This window comes from Euleptes europaea, chromosome 7 (assembly GCF_029931775.1).
Source record: "Euleptes europaea isolate rEulEur1 chromosome 7, rEulEur1.hap1, whole genome shotgun sequence".
Classification (NCBI taxonomy): domain Eukaryota; kingdom Metazoa; phylum Chordata; class Lepidosauria; order Squamata; family Sphaerodactylidae; genus Euleptes; species Euleptes europaea.
Window position 1 is genome coordinate 90194340 of NC_079318.1, and position 23870 is coordinate 90218209.

A 23870-nucleotide genomic window follows, 5' to 3' on the forward strand; every position below is an offset into this window, starting at 1 on the left:
GGCTGCTTTTCCTCACCCTGTACAAGCACACGCTTGGTTTTCTGCTCTGTGGTTTTGTATTGGGCGAGGAGAAATTAGAAGGTTCGGGGTGCCGTAGGAGCACGTGAAACGGCCTCAGCCAGGGTTGGACCGTTTGTCCCTTTTACAGCGTTACTTTCTCAGACTGGCAGAAACTCTCCAGTATCATGGGCAGGGGGGGGAAAAACCTCTTGGTCAAGAGCCGGAGCTGGAGATGCCGGGGATTGAACCATGGACCTTCTGTCTGCAGAGCAAGCGCTGTACCGCTGAGCCACAGGGGCCTTTCTGTTAAACAACAAGATCCTGCTTTCCTAACAGTTGGGGGTAGTGTGATGACTAACTAGACTAGGGGTCCCCAGCTTTTTTAACCAGCGGTCCCATTTGGAATTCTGACACTGGTGTGGTGGGCACAACAACAAAATGGCTGCCGCAGGAGGCGGAGCCAGCCACAAAACGATTGCCACGGCTTAACTTCAGGAACGCAGTGCAGATCCTTGTGCTGTGGTGGCAGCTGCTGCCAACGCAATGTTTAAAAAACCGCACAGCTAATTAGAAGCCTTGCTGGACCCCACCCACTTCCTAAAAAACCTTGACTGGCACCAGAAATTAGCACCTTAGTGCCCATGGGCACCAGGTTGGGGACCCCTGAACCAGACAATGGCACTATGCCTCCTTTCTTCCTATCAAACCAAGGAAGCCGCTGGCTTCTGCCAGGAATGGAGAAGGGAAAGGAAAGGTTGGAGAGCTGGCTGAGATGAAGAGGAGACGGCTGAGAGGGGATATGATAACCATCTTCAAGTACTTGAAGGGCTGTCATACAGAGGAGGGTGCCGAGTTGTTTTCTGTTGCCCCAGAAGGTCGGACCAGAACCAGCGGTTTGAAATTAAATCAAAAGAGTTTCTGTCTAGACATCAGGAAGAATTTTCTAACAGAGTCGTTCCTCTGTGGAACAGGCTTCCTCGGGAGGTGGTGAGCTCTCCTTCCCTGGAGGTTTTTAAGCAGAGGCTAGATGGCCACCTGTCAGCAATGCTGATTCTGTGACCTTAGGCAGATGATGAGAGGGAGGGCACCTTGGCCATCTTCTGGGCATGGAGTAGGGGTCACTGGGTGTGTGTGGGGGGGAGGTAGTTGTGAGTTTCCTGCATTGTGCAGAGGGTTGGACTAATGACCCTGGTGGTCCCTTCCAACTTTATGATTCTATGAGAAGATTGTGGCTACAGCAATGCCCTGATGCGCCTTCCCTCTTTGTCTCCCCCCCCCTGCAGTGCTTCATGAACGCAGTGCTCCAGTGCCTGAGCAGCACCAAGCCGTTGCGGGATTACTGTCTGCGGCGGGAATTCCGGCAGGAGCAGCCCAGCGCCCTGCGGTCCCAGCAGGAGCTGACCGAAGGTAAAGAGAGCAGCTCCGAAGCGAGAGCTCTTTTCCAGCAGGTGTAGCAGCGGGTTACGTAACCAGATTGCCGCCTGATCTCACTCCAGCCAATGAGATCCCCACAGCGAGCCGGGGATCTAAATCCCTCTCCGAAGGACCTTAATCGGCAGTCCTTCGGCCGCCGCCGTTACCTAAGCACCTGGTCTCGAGCGGGCCCGGTCCCGCCTCCATCTTGTCCCTCGCTCCCCCGTGGGGTTTTTTTGTAGGCTGCGCTCTCCTGCTGTCGGTTGGCAGGCATGCTGCAAAGGAGCCCAGGCTCACAGCCGGGGATTTGCTGTGAGGGTGGCGGCAGCCAGGGTGGAGCAGCGTGGGGACGGAGCATTGTAAGCCCGCGCAGGACAGCACTGATGCCCAGTTTTGATGCTGTGTTGATATTGGTTAACCTAATCCTTCTATGGTGATGCACGGCAGAATTTTGAATTTACCATGCTCTGAAAGGACTCGTCCATGCTCTTCTGGCTCCATCGACTCATTCGCTCATGTGCTCTTGGAATGTTGTTTCTATGAGGACCTTAGAGCACGATATCTCCTCTTTTAATGCATAAATCCAACGCCTCTATGTCTGATATAATGCCTCTTTTATTAAGTGATAGGGACCCCAAGGCTACAGTGGCAGTGGCAAAATTTATCGCATTTAACTCCCAACCTCAGCTCCTCATTTTTTTAAAAAGTAGGAATAGTAAGCAAACAGCCTCACTACAACGAGAACAAACTAAAGACTGCAAATTAAGCGGGTTTTGCAGATTTAAATGTTTGTATACATGCGGCAGAGGAGGGAAGACTAACCGGGGGGTCTTCTTGTTTCTCGGTGGCTCCTCGTCCCCCAGCGTTTGCAGACGTCATGGCTGCCTTGTGGCACCCAGATTCCACGGAGGCCACCAACCCCGGACGCTTCAAAGCCGTCTTTCAGAAATACGTGCCATCCTTCACAGGATACAGGTGAGGGAAGCTGCCTTTCTCGGCCCTCTTCGTTCCTCCGTGGCTGTTCCTTCACATGAAGAACCCCCCTGCGTCAATTAAGTTTGTTTGTTTTTAAGGTCAAAAGCTCAAAATAAGAACTGCCAATCTACCATTGAGGGGGTCGCCTGCATACTTGCACTTCCTTTGACTGAAATGTCAAAATTGAGTGTCAGTTCTTAAAAGCCGAGTTGTTTTCTGTTGCCCCAGAAGGTCGGACCAGAACCAACGGGTTGAAATTACATCAAAAGAGTTTCCGTCTAGACATTAGGAAGAATTTTCTAACCGTTAGAGCGGTTCCTCGGTGGAACAGGCTTCCCTGGGAGGTGGTAAGCGCTCCTTCCCTGGAGGTTTTTAAACAGAGGCTAGATGGCCATCTGTCAGCAATGCTGATTCTATGAGCTTAGGCAGACCGTGAGAGGGAGAGGGCATCTTGGCCATCTTCTGGGCATGGAGTAGGAGTCACTGGGGGTGTGGGGGGGGGGAGGTAGTTGTGGATTTCCTGCATTGTGCAGGAGGTTGGGCTAGATGACCCTGGTGGTCCCTTCCAACTCTGTGATTCTAAGCTGTGAGTCAAGGATGCTTGGGCGGGGGGTGGTCCCTATCTAAGAATCTGGGAACAGTGCAGATATTTTTTTAGGGCGGGATTCTTGCCCTCCCTTCAATGGGCTCATGGAGGTCAACTGGAAGCTAACAGGATGGAAGGTCACAGTTGGATCCAGGCACGACGAAGGGGTGTCTGGCTGCTTCCCCCCCCTCCAATTGATGATGTTTGGAAAGAGGACCAAGGGGGCCTGTCAGCCAGAGCTGCATCCAGACACGATGGCTCCTTCCCCCCCTTCCTGTTTAATAGGTCTGTCAAGGTGTATTGTGGGAAATTCCCACTTGGGTTACAGGTCCGCATTGTGTCAATCTTGATTGTTTGTACAAACGTTATCTCGACCCCTGTGTACACTTCTCGCAGCTGGCCATGGAGAATCTGGGCGAGCTGCAGAATGAGCTGTGGGCTGCAGGACTGAGCTTGTACTCTTCACATGTTTAGTGTCAGGGGGGTAGCCATGTTGGTCTGCCTTAGAAGAGCAGGATTCGAGTCCAGTAGCTCCTTCCAGACCAACAAGATTTTTAGGGCATGAGCTTTTGAGGGTCCAAGCTCCCTTCATCAGATATCTGGCAAAGGGCGCTTTGACTATCGAAACATCATACCCCCAAAAATCTTGTTGGTCTCGAAGGCGCTACTGGACTTGGATCGAGCTGTGCTCGTGTTTTTGTCTGTCTTCAGAAGAAACAGCAGCTCCATCTTTAGATTTTTCTTTCCCTGTCTGCCAGCGTGGTGTAGTGGTAAAGAGCGGTGGTTTGGAGTGGTGGAGTCTGATCTGGAGAACCGGGTTTGTTTCCCCACTCCTCCACATGAAGCCAGCCGTGTGACCTTGGGCAAATCACACTTTCTCAGCCCCACCTACCTCACGGGGTGTCTGTTGTGGGGAGGGGAAGGGAAGGTGATTGTAAGCTGGTTTGATTCTCCCTTAAGTGGTAGAGAAAGTTAGCATATAAAAACCTACTCTTCTTCTTCTAAGGCTGGGGTGGGGGAGGAGGGCGGGGTTCTGCCGATCTCTTCCACTACAGATAATGTCTTCTATTGACCTCAGGCATTTTGTGGCAGGGGAAAGCTCTTTGGGGAGGGGGAGGCACTGGCAGGGGAACAGATCTGGGGTATCCGGCCCCAAGTCTGGTAGGAAATCTGCACCTGTGGTTACTCCCAGAACCCTTTACTTAGAAGAAATAAAGCTTGAACAGTCTTCTGTTGCCCAGCACCTTTTAAGAAATGCGTTTATTCTCCCCCTTCTTCAGCCAGCAAGACGCTCAAGAGTTTTTGAAATTCCTCATGGATCGGTTGCACGTGGAGATTAATAGGAAGGGTCGCAGAACTCCCAGCATTCTCTCGGACACCAAGCGGACCTCGGTGCTGGAGGACATGAACACGTTGAGGTGAGCAGCGCCCACTGGGTGGGTGCTTTCCTATGAGTTGGAGAGAAGAAGAAGAGCTGGTTTTTATGTGCCGATTTTCTCTACCTTTTAAGGAGTCTCAAAGTGGCTTACAATCACCTTCCCTTCCTCTCCCCACAACAGACTCCTTGTGAGGTAGGTGGGGCTGAGAGAGTTCAGAGAGAAGTGTGACTAGCCCACGGTCACCCAGCAGGCTTCATGTGGAGGAGTGGAGAATCGAATCCATATTAGAGTCCACCGCTCTTAAACACTACACCAAGCCTGCCACAGGAGGCAGAGCTAGCCAGCCAGAGCAGGGAACTTGAGTGTCTAAAGAGCTGTTTTCATAACGGTCTTTACAAAAACTCAGTAAAGTTGGTGAGTGTTGTCATTCCAATGCTGCGGAGCAAGGAGTCCATTGCTTTATCAAGGCCTGTACACTCTTCCTGTGGCTCTTCAAACCCCTGAGCCCTGAACACACATGAAGCTGCCTTACACTGACTCAGACCCTTGGTCCATCAAAGTCAGTATTGTCTACTCAGACTGGCGGCGGCTCTCCAGGGTCTCAGGCAGAGGTCTTTCACATCACCTACTTGCCTGGTCCCTTTAACTGGAGATGCCAGGGATTGAAACTGGGACCTTCTGCATGCCAAGCAGAGGCTGTACCACTGAGCCACGGCCCCTCCCCTTGCCCAGCATATGAGTCTGCTCTTCTCCCTTCATGCTTTTTAGTCCATTGGCGCTCAAGCATGCTAGGGAAAGCAAGGACTAACCTTGGAGGCAGAGCCTTCTGCTCACAAAGCAGGTGCCTCTGCCACTGAGTCAAGGGCCCTTCCAAAAGGAGATTGACGGGCGGTGTAGCAAATGGCCGAGCTACGTATCTGGACATCTCCAGTTTGAATCTAACTCGGGTCCCATTTCCTGGTCTAGCACTCTTAAATCTGATTTTTCACACTGGCAACGTATTGTGGATCGGAAGGGGTGACTGAGGCTGTGAGGGGAGTAGCTTTCCCAAGACCACCTAGAGCAGGGGTCCCCAACACGGTGCCCACTGACACTGTCTTGGCGCCTGCCAATTGTTTTTAGGAAATGGGTGGGTATTGTCTAATCAGTCAGTATTGTCTACTCAGACCGGCAGCAGCTCTCCAGGGTCTTAGGCAGAGGGTCTTTCACATCACCTACTTGCCTGGTCCCTATTAACTGGAGATACCGGGGATTGAACCTGGGACCTTCTGCATGCCAAGCAGAGGCTCTACTGCTGAGCCACGGCGTTATTGTTCCAGTGCTCCATGATATGCCCATGAGAATACATGAACACATGAAGCTGCCTTATACTGAATCAGACCCTTGGTCCATCAAAGTCAGTATTGTCCACTGAGACCGGCAGCGACTCTCCGGGGTCTCAGGCAGGGGTCTCTCACATCACCTACCTGCCTAGTCCCTATTAACTGGAGATGCTGGGGATTGAACCTGGGACCTTCTGCGTGCCAAGCAGATGCTCTGCCACTGAGCCACAGCCCCTCCCCATGCCTCTCTAGGTTTCAGGCAGCGGTCTTTCACATCACCTACTTGCCTGGTCCCTATTAACTGGAGATGCCGAGGATTGAACCTGGGACCTTCTGCATGCCAAGCAGAGGCTCTACCCACTGAGCCACAGCCCCAAGAAGCTTCCATCCTTCTCCTTTTCTCCATTTTATCCTCACAACAACCCTGTGAGGTATTTTAGTCTTGTCGCTAACAGAAAGGTCCCACCGTGGCCCCCACAATCAAATATATTCTACAATCTAAAGCAGCTTATATCTTTCTCCTTTTCTCAATTTTATCTTCACAATGACCCTGTGGGGTAGGTTAGTCTTGTCCCTAACAGAAAGGTCCCGCCACGCCCCTACGATCAAACATATTCTGCAACCTTACTTCATGTACACCTCGATGTGACCGTGACGTTCCTCTTATTTTCCCCAGTGACGATGAACAGGCAAACCAGATGTGGAAGCGCTACCTGGAGAAGGAAGACAGCAAGATAGTAGGTGAGCGGCCCCGGGCCTTCCAAGGGAAGACTTTTGCGATCCATCTCGGTGAGCCCTGCCCAGACCTCTGGCAGCCCTTCCTGCTTCCCTTCTTTGGTTGGAGAGATTCCTGGTGGTGGTGGAAATTGCCATCAGGTCACAATTTACAATGACCCCGTAGGGCTTCAAGGCAAGAGTTGTTCGGAGGTGGTTTGCCCTTGCCTGCCTCCGCGTGGGCTGGGGGAGTTCTGAGAGAACTGTGACTTGCCCGAGGACACCCAGCAGGCTTCATGTGGAGGAGTCGGGAGACTAACCCGATTCTCCGAAATGTTCAGAGGTTTGACATTGCCTGTAGGGTTTTCAAGGCAAGAGACATTTGGAGGGGGTCTGCCCTTTCCTGCCTCCGCGTGGGCTGAGAGCGTTCTGAGAGCACTGTGACCGGACCGAGGTCATCCAGCAGGCTTCATGTGGAAGAGTGGGGAATCTAATTCTCCAGATTAGAGTCTGCTGCTCTTGACCACTACCCCACACTGCCTCTCAGAGAGATTCCTGCCCCTCCTGTTGATCAAATTATTTCCACGGCTGTTTGTAGCATGTTAAAGCAGTGCAGGGATCCCAGACCCATCTTCCCACAGTGGAGCGGCAAAGGGAGGTGCTCCAGGCCAGCAGCAGCATACCCGGGGTGGGTGGGTGGGGGGCATGGCTGGGGCTCTCAACTTGTGGTGATTTTCCTAAAAGAGTGCAAGATCAGTAGGCACTTGTACTCCCATTTGGAAATTATTAACTATAGGAAGGCCTACACTCTAGCCAGATGTCATGCCCTGCCTTCGGCTGTCCTAGAAGGAAAATATAAGAGGACGCCAAGATCAGAAAGGCTATGCCTCTGCAGGTCAGGAGGCATCTAAACCACCGAGCATGTATTGTTCAGCTGTTCATTCTATCATGAGGCCCGTATCAAATTCATTACTTCCCTGATCAGTGAATTCCCCAATAAGCCAGTAGAATTCCTGACTAAGAGGCTGCTGATGGGTGAAACTCCACACATTTCGCTCCCAACCGCCAAATTCTGTTCCAATCCAATCAAAACTCGGGAAAATAGAATGGAAAAAAATACTTAACTTTGCTATATTTTTAGAAATATTAAGATGCTAAGTTAATTCTTGTGATTTGGGTTAAAATCTTACATTTTAAATAGCATTAGACTTATATCTAATTTTGTAATTTATAGTAATTTTGCAATTTTATTAAGTCAGTTAATTTTATGCATAACTTTTGGCTGGTCAAACAGACAGTATCAATAAACTTACTTACTTACTTACTTACACTGAACTTGTACTCTCTTTTGGAAAATCACCACAAGACTATGAGATTTTCAATTTTGACCGAGTAGTAAAATATATTTTGACTTTATTTTGCCCCATTGGCCTTGGCCTTAATTTTTATCTCCTGTCTTAAGGATGCCAACCCCCAAAATGGGGCCGTGGTTGTAGACTAACAGTGTCCCCTCCCTCTCCCCGCCAGATCTCTTTGTCGGCCAGTTGAAGAGCTGCCTGAAGTGTCAAGCGTGCGGCTATCGGTCCACCACCTTTGAGGTCTTCTGTGACCTCTCCTTGCCCATCCCAAAGGTAGGCTCAGCGATGGAGCAGCACAGGTCGAGAAGAGACTTACAAAGCCTCCTCGTACCAGAGCAAGCTGTCAGTTCTTCTGGCAAAGCAGGCTGTGGCTCAGTGGGAGCACCTCTGCTTTGCATGCGGAAAGTCTCAGGTTCAGTCCCCAGCACCTCCAGTTAAAGGGACTAGGCAGGTAGGTGATGTGAAAGACCTCCCATTTGAGAGTCTGGAGAGCTGCTGCCAGTCAGAGTAGACAATCCTGACCTTGATGGACCGAGGCTATGAATCAGTATAAGACAACTTCACATGTTCTTCCGACAAAGGCTGGCAATGGCTTTCCGTGGTCTTGGGCAGGGATTGGTCTCCTTCCGGTCCTCCTACCTGTGGTTCATTTCCCCAGTCGTGCCATGGGTGGAGCCTGGGGGTCTGAGGCACACCCATTAGGGGCGCAGCAGCTGAGCTGTGGGCCTTCCACACAATAAAGGAAAGCTCCAGGATAATCAGCTCTCTTAACGTAGGACACTGGCTTCACCTGGAGTTGTAAGATCATAAGGGCAGCCTGGCTGGATCAGACCAATGTTTCACCGAGGTCGGCCTGGTTCTCTCCGAGGTGAACCTGGAAGGGCCCGTGAAGCAGGGGCTCGGAGGCCAAAGGCTGTCCCCCCAGCAACTGGCAATAAGATGCCTGTTGCCTCCAGAGGCAGATGGGGGAGGAGGAAATGGCCCTGGGAAAAGACACCACCCCCAAAGGAGGGATGGAGAGCCTGCTCAGCCAGCCCCAATCATGACGGGTGGGGTGAGGCCAGGCTTTGTCCCTCCCTTCCTGGGCCAGGCAAGCGCATTCCTCACCACAGTGATACTGGGGCAGGGCTCGCATGTCCCTCACACCTCCAGTGTGGGGCCGAGCAGGTATGGCAAAGGACAAGCCATGCGCAGTGGCGGGCGGGCCGCATATGTTCTGGGCGACAGGGAGGCCTCACCGCAGCCGTCTGGGGTTTCGACTCCCTCTATAACAACAGCAGAAGAGCATTTACCTGGGCAAGGTGTGCGGCGCTTCCTTCTGCCATGCTGGTAGGGAGATTCAAAAAGATCCCATGCTCAGAAAGATTATGTTTATGCTCGATGGGGGAAGTGGAAGCTGCGGAGCACATGCTTCTGAGATGTCCATGTTACAGGGAGGCCAGATCAAAATATCTCCAGCCAATGTTAGTTGGAGTTCTTGATGAATCTGACGCGGCCAAACTGGAATATCTGTTGTCTGATAGAAACCACTGGGTATCCAGACAAGTAGCTAAATTCTGACTTGAACACATGAACACATGAAGCTGCCTTATACTGAGTCAGACCCTTGGTCCAGCAAAGTCAGTATTGTCTACTCAGACCAGCAGCGGCTCTCCAGGGTCTCAGGCAGAGGTCTTTCACATCACTTAACTGGCCTGGTCCCTTTAACTGGAGATGCTGGGGATTGAACCTGGGACCTTCTGCATGCCAAGCAGAGGCTCTACCGCTGAGCCACAGCCCCTCCGCTGGGATATGTAAGACACGGGGAAACGATATTAAAGCTGATGCAGAGTTTTAAACCCATTTGACTAGCTCAAATGTTCATGCAGCTATTGTTGTTGTACAGAACTATTGTTGTTTTAATGATAGTTTAGCTTTGTAATACTGGTCAAGGACCGCAATAAATTATATTGCTACTAACTCCCTCACGTGTCCTTGCTCTGCTTTCGCAGAAAGGCTTCACCGGCGGGAAGGTCTCCCTGCTCGACTGTTTCAGCCTCTTCACCAAGGAGGAGGAGTTGGATTCTGAAAACGCGCCGGTAAGCTTGCTGCCGCTCGGGCCGGAGTCTGATAGCGGCAAGGAACAAAGTGGCTGCCTGTAACAGTGTTCTTTGCATGCCATGAGGCCCAGGCCCCAGCCGTGGGAGAAACCGCGAGAGCTCATTCTGAGTTCAGCTCGGTTTGTGCTGTCCTGATGGTGGATATCTGAGTTCCCGTTGAATTTTATATAGCGGGGTGGGGGTGGAAAGTGCCGTCACGTCGCAGCCAACATATGGCAACCCCATAGGTTTTTCAAGGCAAGTGACGTTCAGAGGTGGTTTGCCATTGCCTGCCTCTGTGTAGCAACCCTGGACTTCCTTGGAGGTGTCCCATCCAAATACGAACCAGGTCCGACTCTGCTTAGCTTCTGAGACCTGACGAGATTGGGCTAGCCTGGGCCCTTTTAGTAAAAGACGAAGAAGGGTTGGTTTTTATATGCCGACTTTTTCTACCACTTAAGGAAGAATCAAACTGGCTTACAATCTCCCCTCCCTTCCCCTCCCCCCAGAAGACATCCTGTGAGGTAGGTGAGGCTGAGAGAGTTCAGAGAGAACCATGACTAGCCCAAGGTCACCCAGCAGGCTTCACGTGGAGGAGTGGGAACCAACCTGGTTCTCCAGATTAGCGTCTGCCACTCATGTGGAGGAGTGGGGAATCAAACCCGGTCCTCCAGATTGGAGTCCACGGCTACAAACCACCACTCTTAACCACTACACCACGCTGGCTAAAAGGAATGTGAGGAGGGGGAGAAGCAAGCCAGAAGTGGGGAGGAAGGGGGTCCATTGGGCAGGGCATGGTCTTGGGAAATGCTTCTGCAAAAGGCTGTGCCAAATGCTAACCTGGCCTCCCCTTTGCCTCCATCGGGGCAGGTGTGCGACAAATGCCGGCAACGGACCCGAAGCACCAAGAAGCTGACCATCCAGCGCTTTCCCCGCATCCTCGTGCTACGTATCCTTTCTGCATGTACTCACTGGCCATATGTGGGGCAAGAAACGGGTGTGTGTGTTCTGGCGTCAGTAAGGGTGACAGCCAGACGTTTGACTCAGGTGCCATTAAGGGTATACTCTGGTTGGCGAGGGGAGTCCAGTGGCACCTTAAAGACCAGCAAAAGTTTTTCCTGGGTCTAAGCTTTCAAGAGTCAAAGCTCCCTTCATCAGATGCATCTTTAAAGCCTTAAACGGTCTGGGACTATCGAATCTGCGGGACCGCCTCGCCCGATAAGCCTTAAACGGTCTGGGACTATCGTATCCGCGGGGCCGCCTCTCCCAATAAGCCATAAACGGTCTGGGACTATCGTATCTGCTGGGCCGCCTCTCCCGATAAGCCTTAAACGGTCTGGGACTATCGTATCTACGGGACCACCTCTCCTGATAAGCCTTAAAGGGTCTATAACTATCGTATCTGCAGGGCCACCTCTCCTGATAAGCCATAAATGGCCTGGGACTATTGTAACTCTGAGGCCGCCTCTCCCGATACACCCCCAGAGAGCACTGTGATCGTCTAATGCCAATTTCCGTGGTGACCCACTGCCCAAGAAGCGTCCAGCTGTCCTGAACAAGGGCCAAGGCTTTTTCGGCCCTTGCCCTGGCCTGATGGGACGCTCTCTCTGATGAGACCAGGGCCCTGCTGGATCTAAAACTGTCGCAGGGCCTATAAGACCAAAATGTTCTGCCAGGCCTATGATTCAGGGCAGCAACGGTTTCTATCGTTGCTGGCCTCCCTCCCTCCCCCCTTCATTTTTATCTTATTGGACCATCTAAATAAAGGACGCTGACTGCATTTTCCAGTCTGGCCGGGATCCTGTGAGCCGAAGAATTTGAGCACCTGTGTTTTAGCCCTGCAATTATTGGTATTAATCTGTACTGAAGTTAACTTGTATTTTTTTCTGTTCTGATATTTCAGTTGATGTTAGCCGCGCTGAGTCTGGCTTTGGCCGGGACAGAGGGCGGGATATAAGTCAAATAAATAAATAAGTCTTGTATCTGACAAACGAAGGTTTGACTCTCAAAAGCTTAGACCCTTGGAAAATTCTGTTTCTCTTCAAGGGGCTGCCAGACTCCAATCTTGTTTTTCTACTGCAGACCAGCACAGCTATCCACCTGAAACTATCTGGTGGGGGGGTGTTACACAGTCTGAGACAAGAAAAATCTGCAATATAATAATGACCTACCTTGCAGAGTAGTTTTTTTTTAAGTTTAAAAATAATAAATGAGACGAAAATAAAGTCTCCCCCTAATAGCCTTTTGCTTAGAAACGGAAAAATACTTGAACCATTTCTTCATTGATGTGCTTTAACTCTTCCGTAACTTGTTCGAAGTGTGTGTGTGTTAAGTGCCGTCAAGTCGCTTCCGACTCACGGTGACCCTATGAATCAATGTCCTCTAAAATGTCCTGTCTTTGACAGTCTTGCTCAGGTCTTGCAAATTGAGGGCCGTGGCTTCCTTGATGGAGTCGATCCATCTCTTGTTGGGCCTTCCTCTTTTCCTGCTGCCTTCAACTTTTCCTAGCATGATTGTCTTTTCCAGTGACTCTTGTCTTCTCATGGTGTGTGTGTGTGTGTTAAGTGCCATCAAGTCGCTTCCGACTCATGGCGACCCTATGAATCAATGTCCTCCAAAATGTCCAATCTTTGAAAGCCTTGCTCAGGTCTTGCGAATTGAGGGCTGTGGCTTCCTTTATTGAATCAGTCCATCTCTTGTTGGGTCTTCCTCTTTTCCTGCTGCCCTCTACTTTTCCTAGCATGACTGTCTTCTCTAATGACTCTTGCCTTCTCATAATGGGACCAAAATACGATAGTTTAGTCTGTTCGAAGTAGCCATATCTATTTTATCTTCCATCTGTCTTCTCTGTTCTTGAATTATTTTGAACAACAAGGTCTAGTGGGCTCCAGGACAGGGATATGTGTGTGTGTTTTACGTGCTGTCAAGTCACTTCCGACTCATGGTGATCCTATGAATTAATGTCCTCCAAAGCGTCCTATCGTTAACAGCCTTGCTCAGGTCTTGCAAACTGAGGGCCGTGGCTGCCTTTCTAGAGTCTCATGTTGGGTCTTCCTCTTTTCCTGCCACCTTCAATTTTTCCTATCATTATTGTCTTTTCTGGTGACTCTTGTTTGGTCATTCTAGCTAGCTTCTAGTAGAATTCAGGTCTGACTTGATCCGTGTGTCTGTGTTAAGTGCCGTCAAGTCACTTCCGAATCATGGCGACGCTGTGAATCAAAGATCTCCAAAACGTCCTATCGTTAACAGCCTCGCTCAGGTCTTGTAAACTGTGGCTTCCTTGATAGAGTCAACCCATCTCATGTTGGGTCTACCTTTTTTTCTGCTGCCCTCGACTTTCCCTAGCATTATTGTCTTTTCCAGTGGCTTCTGCTGTCTCATAATGTGACAAAGGACGATAGCCCCAGGGATCTTTAGTTGCTTCATATCCAGCCAGGGCCTCCCTCGTAGCCCCCAGCAGCCTCTTGTCCAGCAGCTCCTTAACTGCCACCACCCCAGATCTGAACCGCTTCTCCACCACCCGCTACTCCATCAAGAAATGTTCCGTGTATGTGGATTTCCCCCTCCAGCAGCTGAACCTGAAGGAGTTTGCCAGTGAAAAAGCTGGTGAGTCATGTGGGGTGTGTGTGTGTGTGTGAAGCAGTGATTATAGATTTTATATCTCACTAGAAGATCTGTTATCTTGCTTAACTTGCCACCTCAGATACAACTTTGAATTGTATTAGAATTCTTTTTATTGTTAAGGCTTCGAGATAATTCATGTAAAAGTATAAAACACAATAGCATATATGAAAGTCATATTACATGAAAAAATCTAACAGATTGTAACAGATCTGGATACAGTAATTAAAAATGCAAAGTTACATACCCCGTTAGCGTGCCATGTCAGAAAACTCTATTACAGACATCATGGACAGCATGTCTGTAATAAAGTTTTCCGACATGGGGCAATCCCTGCTACGACTGGGGCGATCCCTGCCACACTGGGCAAGAGGGGCAGGGAAACTGAAGCTGTTGAGCTGTCCTGTGCCCTCCTCTGTGCCAGGCCCAAGCCCAATTTGGAGAGGGGATCATGGGTGGTGGCAGCAGAGATGCTTCCTCTGGGCTCTTCCTTGGATGGGTCCCAGTTAGCAGTGACGCTGGCGGTGATAGTTGAACACACAAAGCTGCCTTATACTGAACCAGACCCTTGGTCCATCTAAGTCAGTATTGTCTACTCAGACTGGCAGCGGCTCTCCAGGGTCTCAGGGAGAGGTTTTTCACATCACCTACTTGCCTAGTCCTTTTAACTGGAGATGCCGGGGACTGAACCTGGGACCTTCTGCATGTCGAGCAGATTCTCTACCACTGAGGCATGGTCCCTCCCCATGGCTCTCCAGGGTCTCAGGCAGAGGTCTTTCACATCACCTACCTGCTTAGACCCTTTAACTGGAGATGATGAGGATTGAACCTTGGGACTTCCTGCATGCCAAGCAGAGGCTCTATCACTGAGCTACGGCCCTTCCCCACATCCGTTGCTGCCTCCCCATCGGGGTGCCCCAAGCTTGGGCCGGCCCTGCTACTGCAGTTTCCTTGGGCTGTCGAGGCAGGGATGGTCCGACTTCAGCGTATTCTTTAAATCCCCTCTCTCCACCTCCGTGGCAGGCACCCCCGTGTACAACCTCTACGCCCTCTGCAATCACTCCGGCAGTGTCCACTACGGCCATTACACAGCCTTCTGCAAGGACCAGTCCGGGTGGCGGGTTTACAACGATTCCAGGTAAGCAAGGGAACGCTTAGGGAGGTTGTGCGGAAGCCACAGTTTCGGAGGTGCAGAGGGAAAAGGGTGGAGGGCGGCGCTGAGGAAAACGTGGCGGCAGAAAGCAGCGTCTAGTCGCAGCAGGCTTCTGGCGACTCCGTCGGGTTCTCAAGGCAAGAGATGATCAGAGGTGGTTTGCTGTTGCTTTCCTCTGCATAGCAATGCTGGGCTTCCTTGATGGTCTCCCAGCCAAGTACTGGGTACCCAAAAGGTTGGGTGGAGAAAGACTAAATAATATATAGAAATGTGTTTCTTTTAAGGCGCTGATATCTATATTAAAAACATTAAAAGTCATATTAAAAGAAAGCACAATGGCAACTAAATATAGGTTGATAAACTTAAACCACAAACCAAACGCATTTCGCCCCCCTGGCCTTCATCAGTGGTATAATAAAACCCCTTGCAATACACACATACACATTATACAACATGTATAACAGTATTATAACAGAATTACAACAGCCCAGATATGTATGTTGGGGTTGTCTGAAAAGAATAAGAAATGTTTGTCACCGCTTGTGGCGTTAAGGGGTCTACACTCCTAGAATGTACCACTTACTGAGAAATGGAGCTATCTATTCAGCGAGACCTCACAGCCAGAAGTCAATGATAATTCCTACAAGGACTGTAGGCTTTCTATTGAGAAGTGCCAGAAAATTTATGAACAAGGGACTTCCTTTAAATAACATTTATTTCACATAATATATATATATGCATGTGAATATTTACACACTCTCAAAACATGTCATAAAGTACAAACATTATGATTCTTTTACATGTTCAGTTATGTTAATATATGCAAGCAGTTTCATACAATCTTTATAAGCAATTTCTCTATGTAAGGTTTTCTAACCTTAAACGTTTAATGCATTTCTCTCTATGAGATTTTAACTTGTATCTCTAGATTCATTTAGAATACTACAGTTACAGAATCTTGTAAAAACATAGTTAGTATTATGGGAGAGAAGATATGGTTAAATATAATGGGGAAAAGACCCTGTTATAGTTAAGAGCTTCTTAATCCAGAGTACCTGAAATATAAACTATAAGTTATAGTAAATTGAGTACAACCTTATATTATTTCTAAACCTCTCCAGCTCATATGCATAGCTGATATTTAAGATATTGCAAACCTTTTCTGTAAGGACATAGTCTTTTCCCATGTTTCTATGTCTTTACCATATCTTTGATTCTCTAGTTCTTAGTTTACTTGAGAATTATAGTCCAAAAGCTCATTGAGTATTTCATGCCAATTTAGGCTCATTGAAATACTGTTCTGAAGTCTATTTATCTGATAGAGCTGAAGTTAGAGCTATTTGAGACTATAGTCAGTTGTTATAGCTATATGTAGTAAGCTTTTATGTTTTATATTTATGTTTATGGACTTCTGATCATTGTTAAGATCAGGAATGCTTCATACATGCTGATGGTATGTGTATTTCTTAACAGTCAGCAATGCAGAGCTTATGTATTATGTATAATTCATTATGTGTAAGCTTAAGGCTGTATTAGTGTTTGTATGGAAGACTCAGTTATTCTCTGGCTTTGCCAATTTCAGTGAATATGTTTCCTGGACTAAGAGTCTCCATGAATAGGCCTGATAGATTTTGTATATGTTTTATGTAAGCATTTTATATGTGCCTTAAGCTTTGTTATAGAGAACAGAGATTCTCCTTTTCTCCCCCAGGAACATCTCTGGCCTCTTATTCTGAGTGTAGAAGCTTCCCCTGTTATGTTGGGGGAACCTCTGACTCTTTTTTCCCTGTTTCTGGTTCTGGGAACTGGAGAGACCAGTTCTGTAACTTGGGTTTCACAACTTCCATGTTTCTCAAGGAAAGCCAGGTCAGACCATTTAAATAATTCGTCTGCCAGCAGTCATTTCAGATGTCCAGCCTTAGCAGGTCATCTTGAAATGAATTGCTCTCAAGGAGAGTCTTTCCCATCCTCACAGAGAGCTTGTGAAATGATATAGTTCCATATCACGCAAGATATGGAATAATAGAATGAGTTATGGCCAGACAGACTTGCTGCCCTCTCTGTAACTCATTTCTTGTGTCTCACGCAAGAGACAGATATAGGGAGTGAGGTCAGTCAGTGTCAGCCAACTTCCATCAACTCCCTGCTTTCCTAGTTTTACATCTTAGCGGATGTTTGGGGAGGCCCAGCAGCCAGACAGCATTCAGCTGTCCTCTACCAACCCTCCTGCCTTCTGGCTGTTTGAGGCTTCCTTATATTCTCTCAGACCAGTGGTTATCTGAGCTGAGGAGGCTAAAAACTTCTGTCCTGTGTCCAAATTGGTCACTTTTTGATAGGTCCACTTCTACCTGGTCTGTGGAGAAATCTCTACTATGTATTAATGTGGCATTAAGTCACCAAGCTCCTAAGGTCACCAGCTGGTGTACTGCTTAAAGTGTGTACAGCTGGTATACTGCTTATCGGACAGTGACATAATTCCTTCTTTTTACACTGTATCTCAGAGCAGAGACCAAAAAAACCTCCACACAGAGATGACCTTCTAGTTTTTTGCCTAGAAGAGCACTCTGGATAAGCATTTGCCGACTTTTCAGACCCAGCTATCAAGTGGGCAGCATTAAAAAGTCTTAACCTTGCAGCCATGCAGTTATCTTAAAACAGCTTTCAGTTAGCATGAACTTTACCCCACATTACTGCATCAGTTCTTAAGAAATGCCTTTTACTCATATAGATCCAGAGGAAAACCATATGCTCAGGTCAATTAATGCCTTAGCCCACGACATGTTAACTAGTTAATCTCAATTCAGCTTTACCAAATTTTGTAATTCTCCATAGGAGTATTTATTACACCACTGATGAAGGCCGTGGGCCAAAACTTGTTTGGTTGTGGTTTATCAACCCGTATTAGTTGCCATTGTGCTTTCTTTTAATCTGACTTTTAATGTTTTTGATATAGATGGTGCCGAGTTGTTTTCAGTTTCCCCAAAAGGTCGGACCAGAACCAACGGGTTGAAATTAAATCAAAAGAGACATTAGGAAGAATCTTCCAACAGTTAGAGCGGTTCCTCAGTGGAATAGGCTTCCTCGGGGAGGTGGTGAGCTCTCTTTTCCTGGAGGTTTTTAAGCAGAGGCTAGATGGCCATCTGTCAGCAATGCTGATTCTATGACCTTAGGCAGTTCATGAGAGGGAGGGCATCTTGGCCATCTTCTAGGCATGGAGTAGGGGTCACCGGGTGTGTGTGGGGGAGGTAGTTGTGAATTTCCTGCATTGTGCAGGAGGTTGGACTAGATGACCCTGGTGGTCCCTTCCAACTCTATGATTCATGGCGACCCTATGGATCCATGTCCTCGAAAACGTCCCACTGTTAACAGCCTTGCTCATGTCTTGCAAACCAAGGGCTGTGGCTTCCTTTATAGAGTCAATCTGACAGCCCATTAAAAGTTATACATTAATATCCAGCTTTGGAACCCCCACCTTTTTAGGGCACCCGGCCTTGAGTTGGGGGAGACCAGGTGGCTTTGGGGGTGGTTTGCTGTCAGGGTGCCGCATCTATAGCTCGGTTTGCTTGCTTCCCTCCAGCCTGCCACAGAGAACACATGGCCAGATATAGAAGCATAAGCTGCTTAGCCAAGAGCTGTTTCTTGGCCTCCGTCTGCAGGCTCAGGGCCAAGAACGTCGACCCGCAGGCCCCGAGGCACACTAGCAGCCACAGCTCGGGACAACAGGCCTACAGGAAGGGTTGCCATGGTCTCCATGGGGCATGAGCCTGGCTTCCGGGCGTCAACAAACAAAAAGGAAAGAAAGACCCAACCTAAAAACAAAAGCTGGGTACCCAAAGGTTGGGTGGAGAAAGACTAAATAATATATAGAAATTTGTTTATTTTAAAGTGCTGATATCTAGAATCATAGAGTTGGAAGGGACCACCAGAGTCATCTTGCCCAACCCTCTGCAGGAAATTCACAACTACCCCCCCCGCCCAATACCCCCAGTGACCCCTACTCCATGCCCAGAAGATAGCCAAGAGGCCCTCCCTCTTACGATCCGCCTAGGGTCAAAGAATCAGCATTGCTGACAGATGGCCATCTAGCCTCTGCTTAAAAACCTCCAGGAAAGGAGAGCTCACCACCTCCCCGAGGAAGCCTATTCCACCGAGGAACCGCTCTAACTGTTGGAAGATTCTTCCTAATGTCTAGACAGAAACTCGTTTGATTTAATTTCAACCCGTTGGTTCTGGTCCGACCTTCTGGGGCAACAGAAAACAACTCGGCACCTTCCTCTACGTGACAGCCCTTCAAGTACTTGAAGATGGTTATCGTATCCCCTCTCAGTCTTCTCCTCTTCAGGCTAAACATACCCAGCTCCTTCAACCTTTCCTCATAGGACTTGGTCTCCAGACCCCTCACCATCTTTGTTGCCCTCCTCTGGACACGTTCCAGCTTGTCTACATGAGTCGGAAGTGACTTGATGGCACTTGAAACACATACAATGCACTGTTAAAAGGATGATGAGAGGCAGGCAGTGGGCAATGCCCTTCTCTGCCTAAGATCCTGGGGGAAAGGGGGAAAGGAAGACCTGAACATGTCAAGAGAGGCAAAGGTACCCAGTACCAGAGGTCAACAACAAGAATTCAAAGAGTTTTACAAAAAATTGTGTGTAAAATTTATGAAAAGTGAAATACAAAAAAATAATTAAATTTGTGTCACAATATGACAAGACAGTTCATCAGTACCTCAGTATCAGATGTGTGAAAACTATTTACCAGGTCACTCATCAAAAACTGCGTTCATAATAAGCGATAATTCTTAACAAAGTCTTAATTTTTAACAAAGTCACCCAGCAAAATTACAACCACAAGACAGGAATGCCGGCTGATAGTTCCCGTTTCGGTTTCTTCCTCAGTCAGTACGGCCCATATCTACTGAGACCCAAATTTTCCAGCAGAATCAGTATATAAATAGGTCATCAATAAGAAACAACTGGGCTCATGTCCTAGAGTCGGTAAATGTTGTCAGCCGGCATTCCTGTCTCATCGTTGTAATTTTGTGTTTCACTTTTCATAAATTTTGTGCGCAATTTTTGCAAAACTCTTTGAATTCTTGTTCATAGAATCATACAGTTGAAAGGGACCACCAGGGTCATCTAGTCCAACCCCCTGCACAATGCAGGAAATTAACAACAACCTCCCCCCACATCCCCAGTGACCCCAACCCTCCCCCCGCCATGCAGGATCCCACAATCAAAGGGATCCAGTACAGTGTGCTTTTGCTCTCTGAGATCCTGGGGAGCCATTACCAGGCAGTGATAGGCAGCAGTGTGGTAGTATAGACCATAATCCCTCGTCCCTTTCCCAATGCAACTTTCTGAACAATTGAACAATGCCCCAGGATGTGGTGATGGCTGCCAACTTGGAAGGCTTTAAGAGGGGAATGGACATGTTCATGGAGGAGAGGGGTATTCATGGCTACTAGTTAAAATGGATACTAGTCATGATGCATACCTATTCTCTACAGGATCAAAGGAGCATTAGGTGTGATGGAACACAGGCGGGACGGTGCTGCTGCAGTCGTCCTGTTTGGGGGCTTCCTAGAGGCACCTGGTTGGCCACTGTGTGAACAGGCTGCTGGACTTGGTGGGCCTGGGTCTGATCCAGCAGGGCTTTTCTTCTTATGTTCTGAGTATGGTCCTATTTCTTCCCAAAAGCCCTCCTGAATAATTCAGCTTTGCACAATTTATAGAAAGCCAGGCGCATGGGAACCTTCCTAACCTTGTCAAGGAGGCTTTTACGTAAGGCTGGTGGGCTACAACTTCGATCCGGTTGGGTGCCAGGTTAGCTCCCGACGTTCCGTCCTGACCGCTCCTTCCCTCCCGTTTCTTCTTTTCCCGGCAGAGTGTCTACCATCAGCGAGAACCAAGTCCCGTCGAGCGAGGGTTACGTCCTGTTCTACGAGCTGGACGACGTGCACTGGAAGAAGCAGTGACAGTATCGAACCCAGCACTCCGGCCCACTGCCCTCTTGCCTCAGAGTCCTGTGCTCGGGTCTTTTATTTTAAAAAAGAGCGAAAAGCAGCAACAACAACAAAAAAACCCTAACAACAAACGACACTGTGTGCGACTCATTTCTAAGACTGACCCGGTTTGTCCACCCTTCCTACATATGTAACCTCGTTATCTATACATATTTTTTTTCCTCCTGTTGTATTTTTGAGGAAGGAGCAGGGTGGAGAAGGGGAGCGCCCGGATTGGGTGGTTGCCAGCCCACCAAGCTGTGTTTGGAACGGGCAGGGGTCCGTTACGGGTGTCTGGAGAGACCAGGCCGACCTGGTCCCAACCGTTCATCCCCCTGCCCCCCCTCAACCTCTGCGCCCGGGGAAATAACGCCTGCTTCTCCCCCCTCAGTTGGAGGCGGCACCGACCACTACTGATTTTAAACGACTCTGTTACTTTGTATATAAAGGTGGCTTTGTACATAGGTGATGACAGAAAAAAAATAATGAAGAGGATGAGATTTTTTTGTGAATAAATTTACTAAAAAAACCCAAAACACCAGTATTTCTCTCATTTCTGATTGACAGGGCATGGGATCTTTGAACTGTCGAGTTCACTGTCGAGTTACCGCTTGTGGTGGGGCAATAAACTTGAAAATTTTGATGTCTTGAATGGTGTGCCTCTGAGCATGTGCAGTGTGCTTTCTCTCCTCCCCAGGGGGAAAATGACCTATGATCAGGAAAGTTCAAGGATGCTTCAGTAGATCCTAAGTACCTTTCCTTTGTGATGGGAGAATCATAGGGTTGGGAGGGGCCGCAACGGCCATCTAGTCCAACCCCCTGCTCAATGCAGGATCAGCCTAGAGCATCCCTGCGGTAGCCACTTTGTGGTAGCCATTTTGTTGCTGCACCAACCGTGTGGTGTCAGAATTCCAAATGTGCCCGCAGGCTCAAAAAGGTTGGGAACCCCTGATTTAGATCAATATTCCTGCCTCTTGTCCAGAGGAGGGCAACAAAGATGGTGAGGGGTTTGGAGACCAAGTCCTATGAGAAAAGTTTGAAGGAGCTGGGTATGTTTAGCCTGAAGAGAGGTGATATGATAACCATCTTCAAGTACTTGAAGGGCTGTCATAGAGAGGGGGGTGCCGAGTTGTTTTCCGTTGCCCCAGAAGGTCGGACCAGAACCAACGGTTTGAAATTAAAAGAGTTTCCGTCTAGACATTAGGAAGAATTTTCTAACAGAGCGGTTCCTCAGTGGAACAGGCTTCCTCGGGAGGTGATAAGAGCTTCTTCCCTGGAGCCTTTCAAGCAGAGGTTAGATGGCCATCTGTCAGCAATGCTGATTCTATGACCTTAGGCAGATGATGAGAGGGAGGGCACCTTGGCCATCTTCTGGGCATGGAGTAGGGGTCACTGGGGGTGTGGGAGGGGGTGGTATTTGTGAATTTCCTGCATTGTGCAGGGGTTTGGACTAGATGACCCTGGTGGTCCCTTCCAACTCTGATTCTAAGGGGGGCAGCCTTTGAAAGTGTAGGGGAATCCCCGTAATCCAAAATTCCAGCCCATGTAAAACTTCCGTTGCTATGCAGGATGCCCTCTGTTCTGAGAAAAGATCTGTGCCCTCGGTTTTGATACTAGAAATTTAAAAACCCAAATCTAATTTTTGGTCTTTTTTTACTTGTAGTGTGCTATGTATTTTGGTCACGTCGTGAGACGACAAGAGTCACTGGAAAAGACAGTCATGCTAGGAAAAGTTGAGGGCAGCAGGAAAAGAGGAAGACACAACAAGAGATGGATTGACCCAATAAAGGAAGCCACAGCCTTCAATTTGCAAGATTTGAGCAAGGCTGTCAAAGATAGGACATTTTGGAGGACTTTCATTCATAGGGTCGCCATGAGTCGGAAGCGACTTGACGGCACTTAACACACACACAGTGTGCTATGTATGCTCCAAAGTTCAGCTCTGCCACTAATTTGGAAGTACCTTGACAAATCTAGGATATGCCACCGAGGCCCCTGTTTTGAATGAGTAATGTCCAAATATCCCCTTCCAAGACTTCTTAGAAATGAACGTATATTGACCTAAGTGTGCGCCAGTTTATGGGAGCTCTCAATCCAACTGGTAATAGAAATTTCCTGCCAATTTTGAGTTAGGGTAGTACTTCTTACCCCCAAGTGTATTACTTAGTATAAGTAAACACTGAGTTTCCGTTTTGTTTGGCCAAGAATTCCGTGTCACCCGGAAACCTTCACATTCTTCCTCTCTTTAAAACAATTCTTTCGGCTTTGTTTTGCTGTGGGCGTGAAGGATGATAAAAGGCTTGGGTAAGTGTGTTTGAAAAATAAAACTGTTGATATTGGTTGCTGGGGAAATTCTCACCAGGGCCCAATTAACATCTCTGTTCACATGGGATAAAGGAAACCCACCCGTGGGAAGTGTATCCCTCTCGTTTCTTCTCCAATTCTTTTTGCAGAAACTCTCTGGTGTGTTTATAAAAAGTTCTCTTCCCTGTGGGGTATCAGGTGGCTTATTTGTGATAATTTGAATACAGGGGCACAAAGAAGTTCTAAGTAGCCACCTTAATTCCAATGAAAAATCCAAGATCTGTGTAATATCCTTTGTAATGACTGACCCAAATGATGCGAAGATATGTGCCAGGTTTTGAGCTCTCCAGAACTTTTTATCAGCCTGTGATATTAGGGGGGAAATGAAGTGAGGCAAAAAAAAAAAAATGCTCTCTCTGTAGCTTCTGCTTTCCTTGTTTAGCTTTTCCTGTATCTAGGGTTGCCAGGTCCCTTCGCCCCCAGCGGGAGGTTTTTGGGGCGGGGCCTGAAGTGGGTGGGGTTTGGGGAGGGACTTCAATGCCATAGAGTCCAATTGCCAAAGCGGCCATTTTCTCCATAGAGAAAATATGAACTGATCAGGTGATCTGACCTCTATTGGCTGGAGATCAGTGGTAATAGCAGGAGATCTCCATCTGGTACCTGGAGGTTGGCAACTCTAGATTAGGGGCTTCTTGGTCATACCCTGAAACATCTTTCCTCTCCCCCCATTTTTTTGGACAGAATATCCAACCTCCTGAAGTAGTCTGAGGAAGCCAAAAGCTTGCTCCGTTTTATATTTTGTGTAGTCTTAATAAAGTAAACATACACACAAACATTCTGGTCTTGTATTCTGAATTTGTCCTGCTGTTTGTTACAGCCTTTATATATCTAAATACAATTTTACCAGCAAAGCCATAACTGCTGATCGGTAGAGACTCAAGAGGTATAGTTCCCCTAGGCACA

At 48.3% G+C, this 23870-nt stretch overlaps 1 protein-coding gene across 2 annotated transcripts in view; it reads left to right on the forward strand.

Moving 5' to 3' along the window:
• USP21 (ubiquitin specific peptidase 21) overlaps positions 1–20639 on the forward strand; it is a 92764-nt gene extending 72125 nt beyond the window's left edge. For both annotated transcript variants that reach the window (XM_056853868.1, XM_056853867.1), the window contains 10 exons: positions 1284–1407; positions 2277–2388; positions 4255–4392; positions 6352–6416; positions 7917–8020; positions 9739–9825; positions 10696–10774; positions 13324–13431; positions 14470–14584; positions 20486–20639. In XM_056853868.1, the coding sequence (XP_056709846.1) occupies positions 1284–1407; positions 2277–2388; positions 4255–4392; positions 6352–6416; positions 7917–8020; positions 9739–9825; positions 10696–10774; positions 13324–13431; positions 14470–14584; positions 20486–20576 (1023 nt within the window). In that variant the 3' untranslated portion in view covers positions 20577–20639. The remainder of the gene's footprint in view (positions 1–1283; positions 1408–2276; positions 2389–4254; positions 4393–6351; positions 6417–7916; positions 8021–9738; positions 9826–10695; positions 10775–13323; positions 13432–14469; positions 14585–20485) is intronic.
• The last annotated feature ends 3231 nt before the right edge of the window (positions 20640–23870 follow it).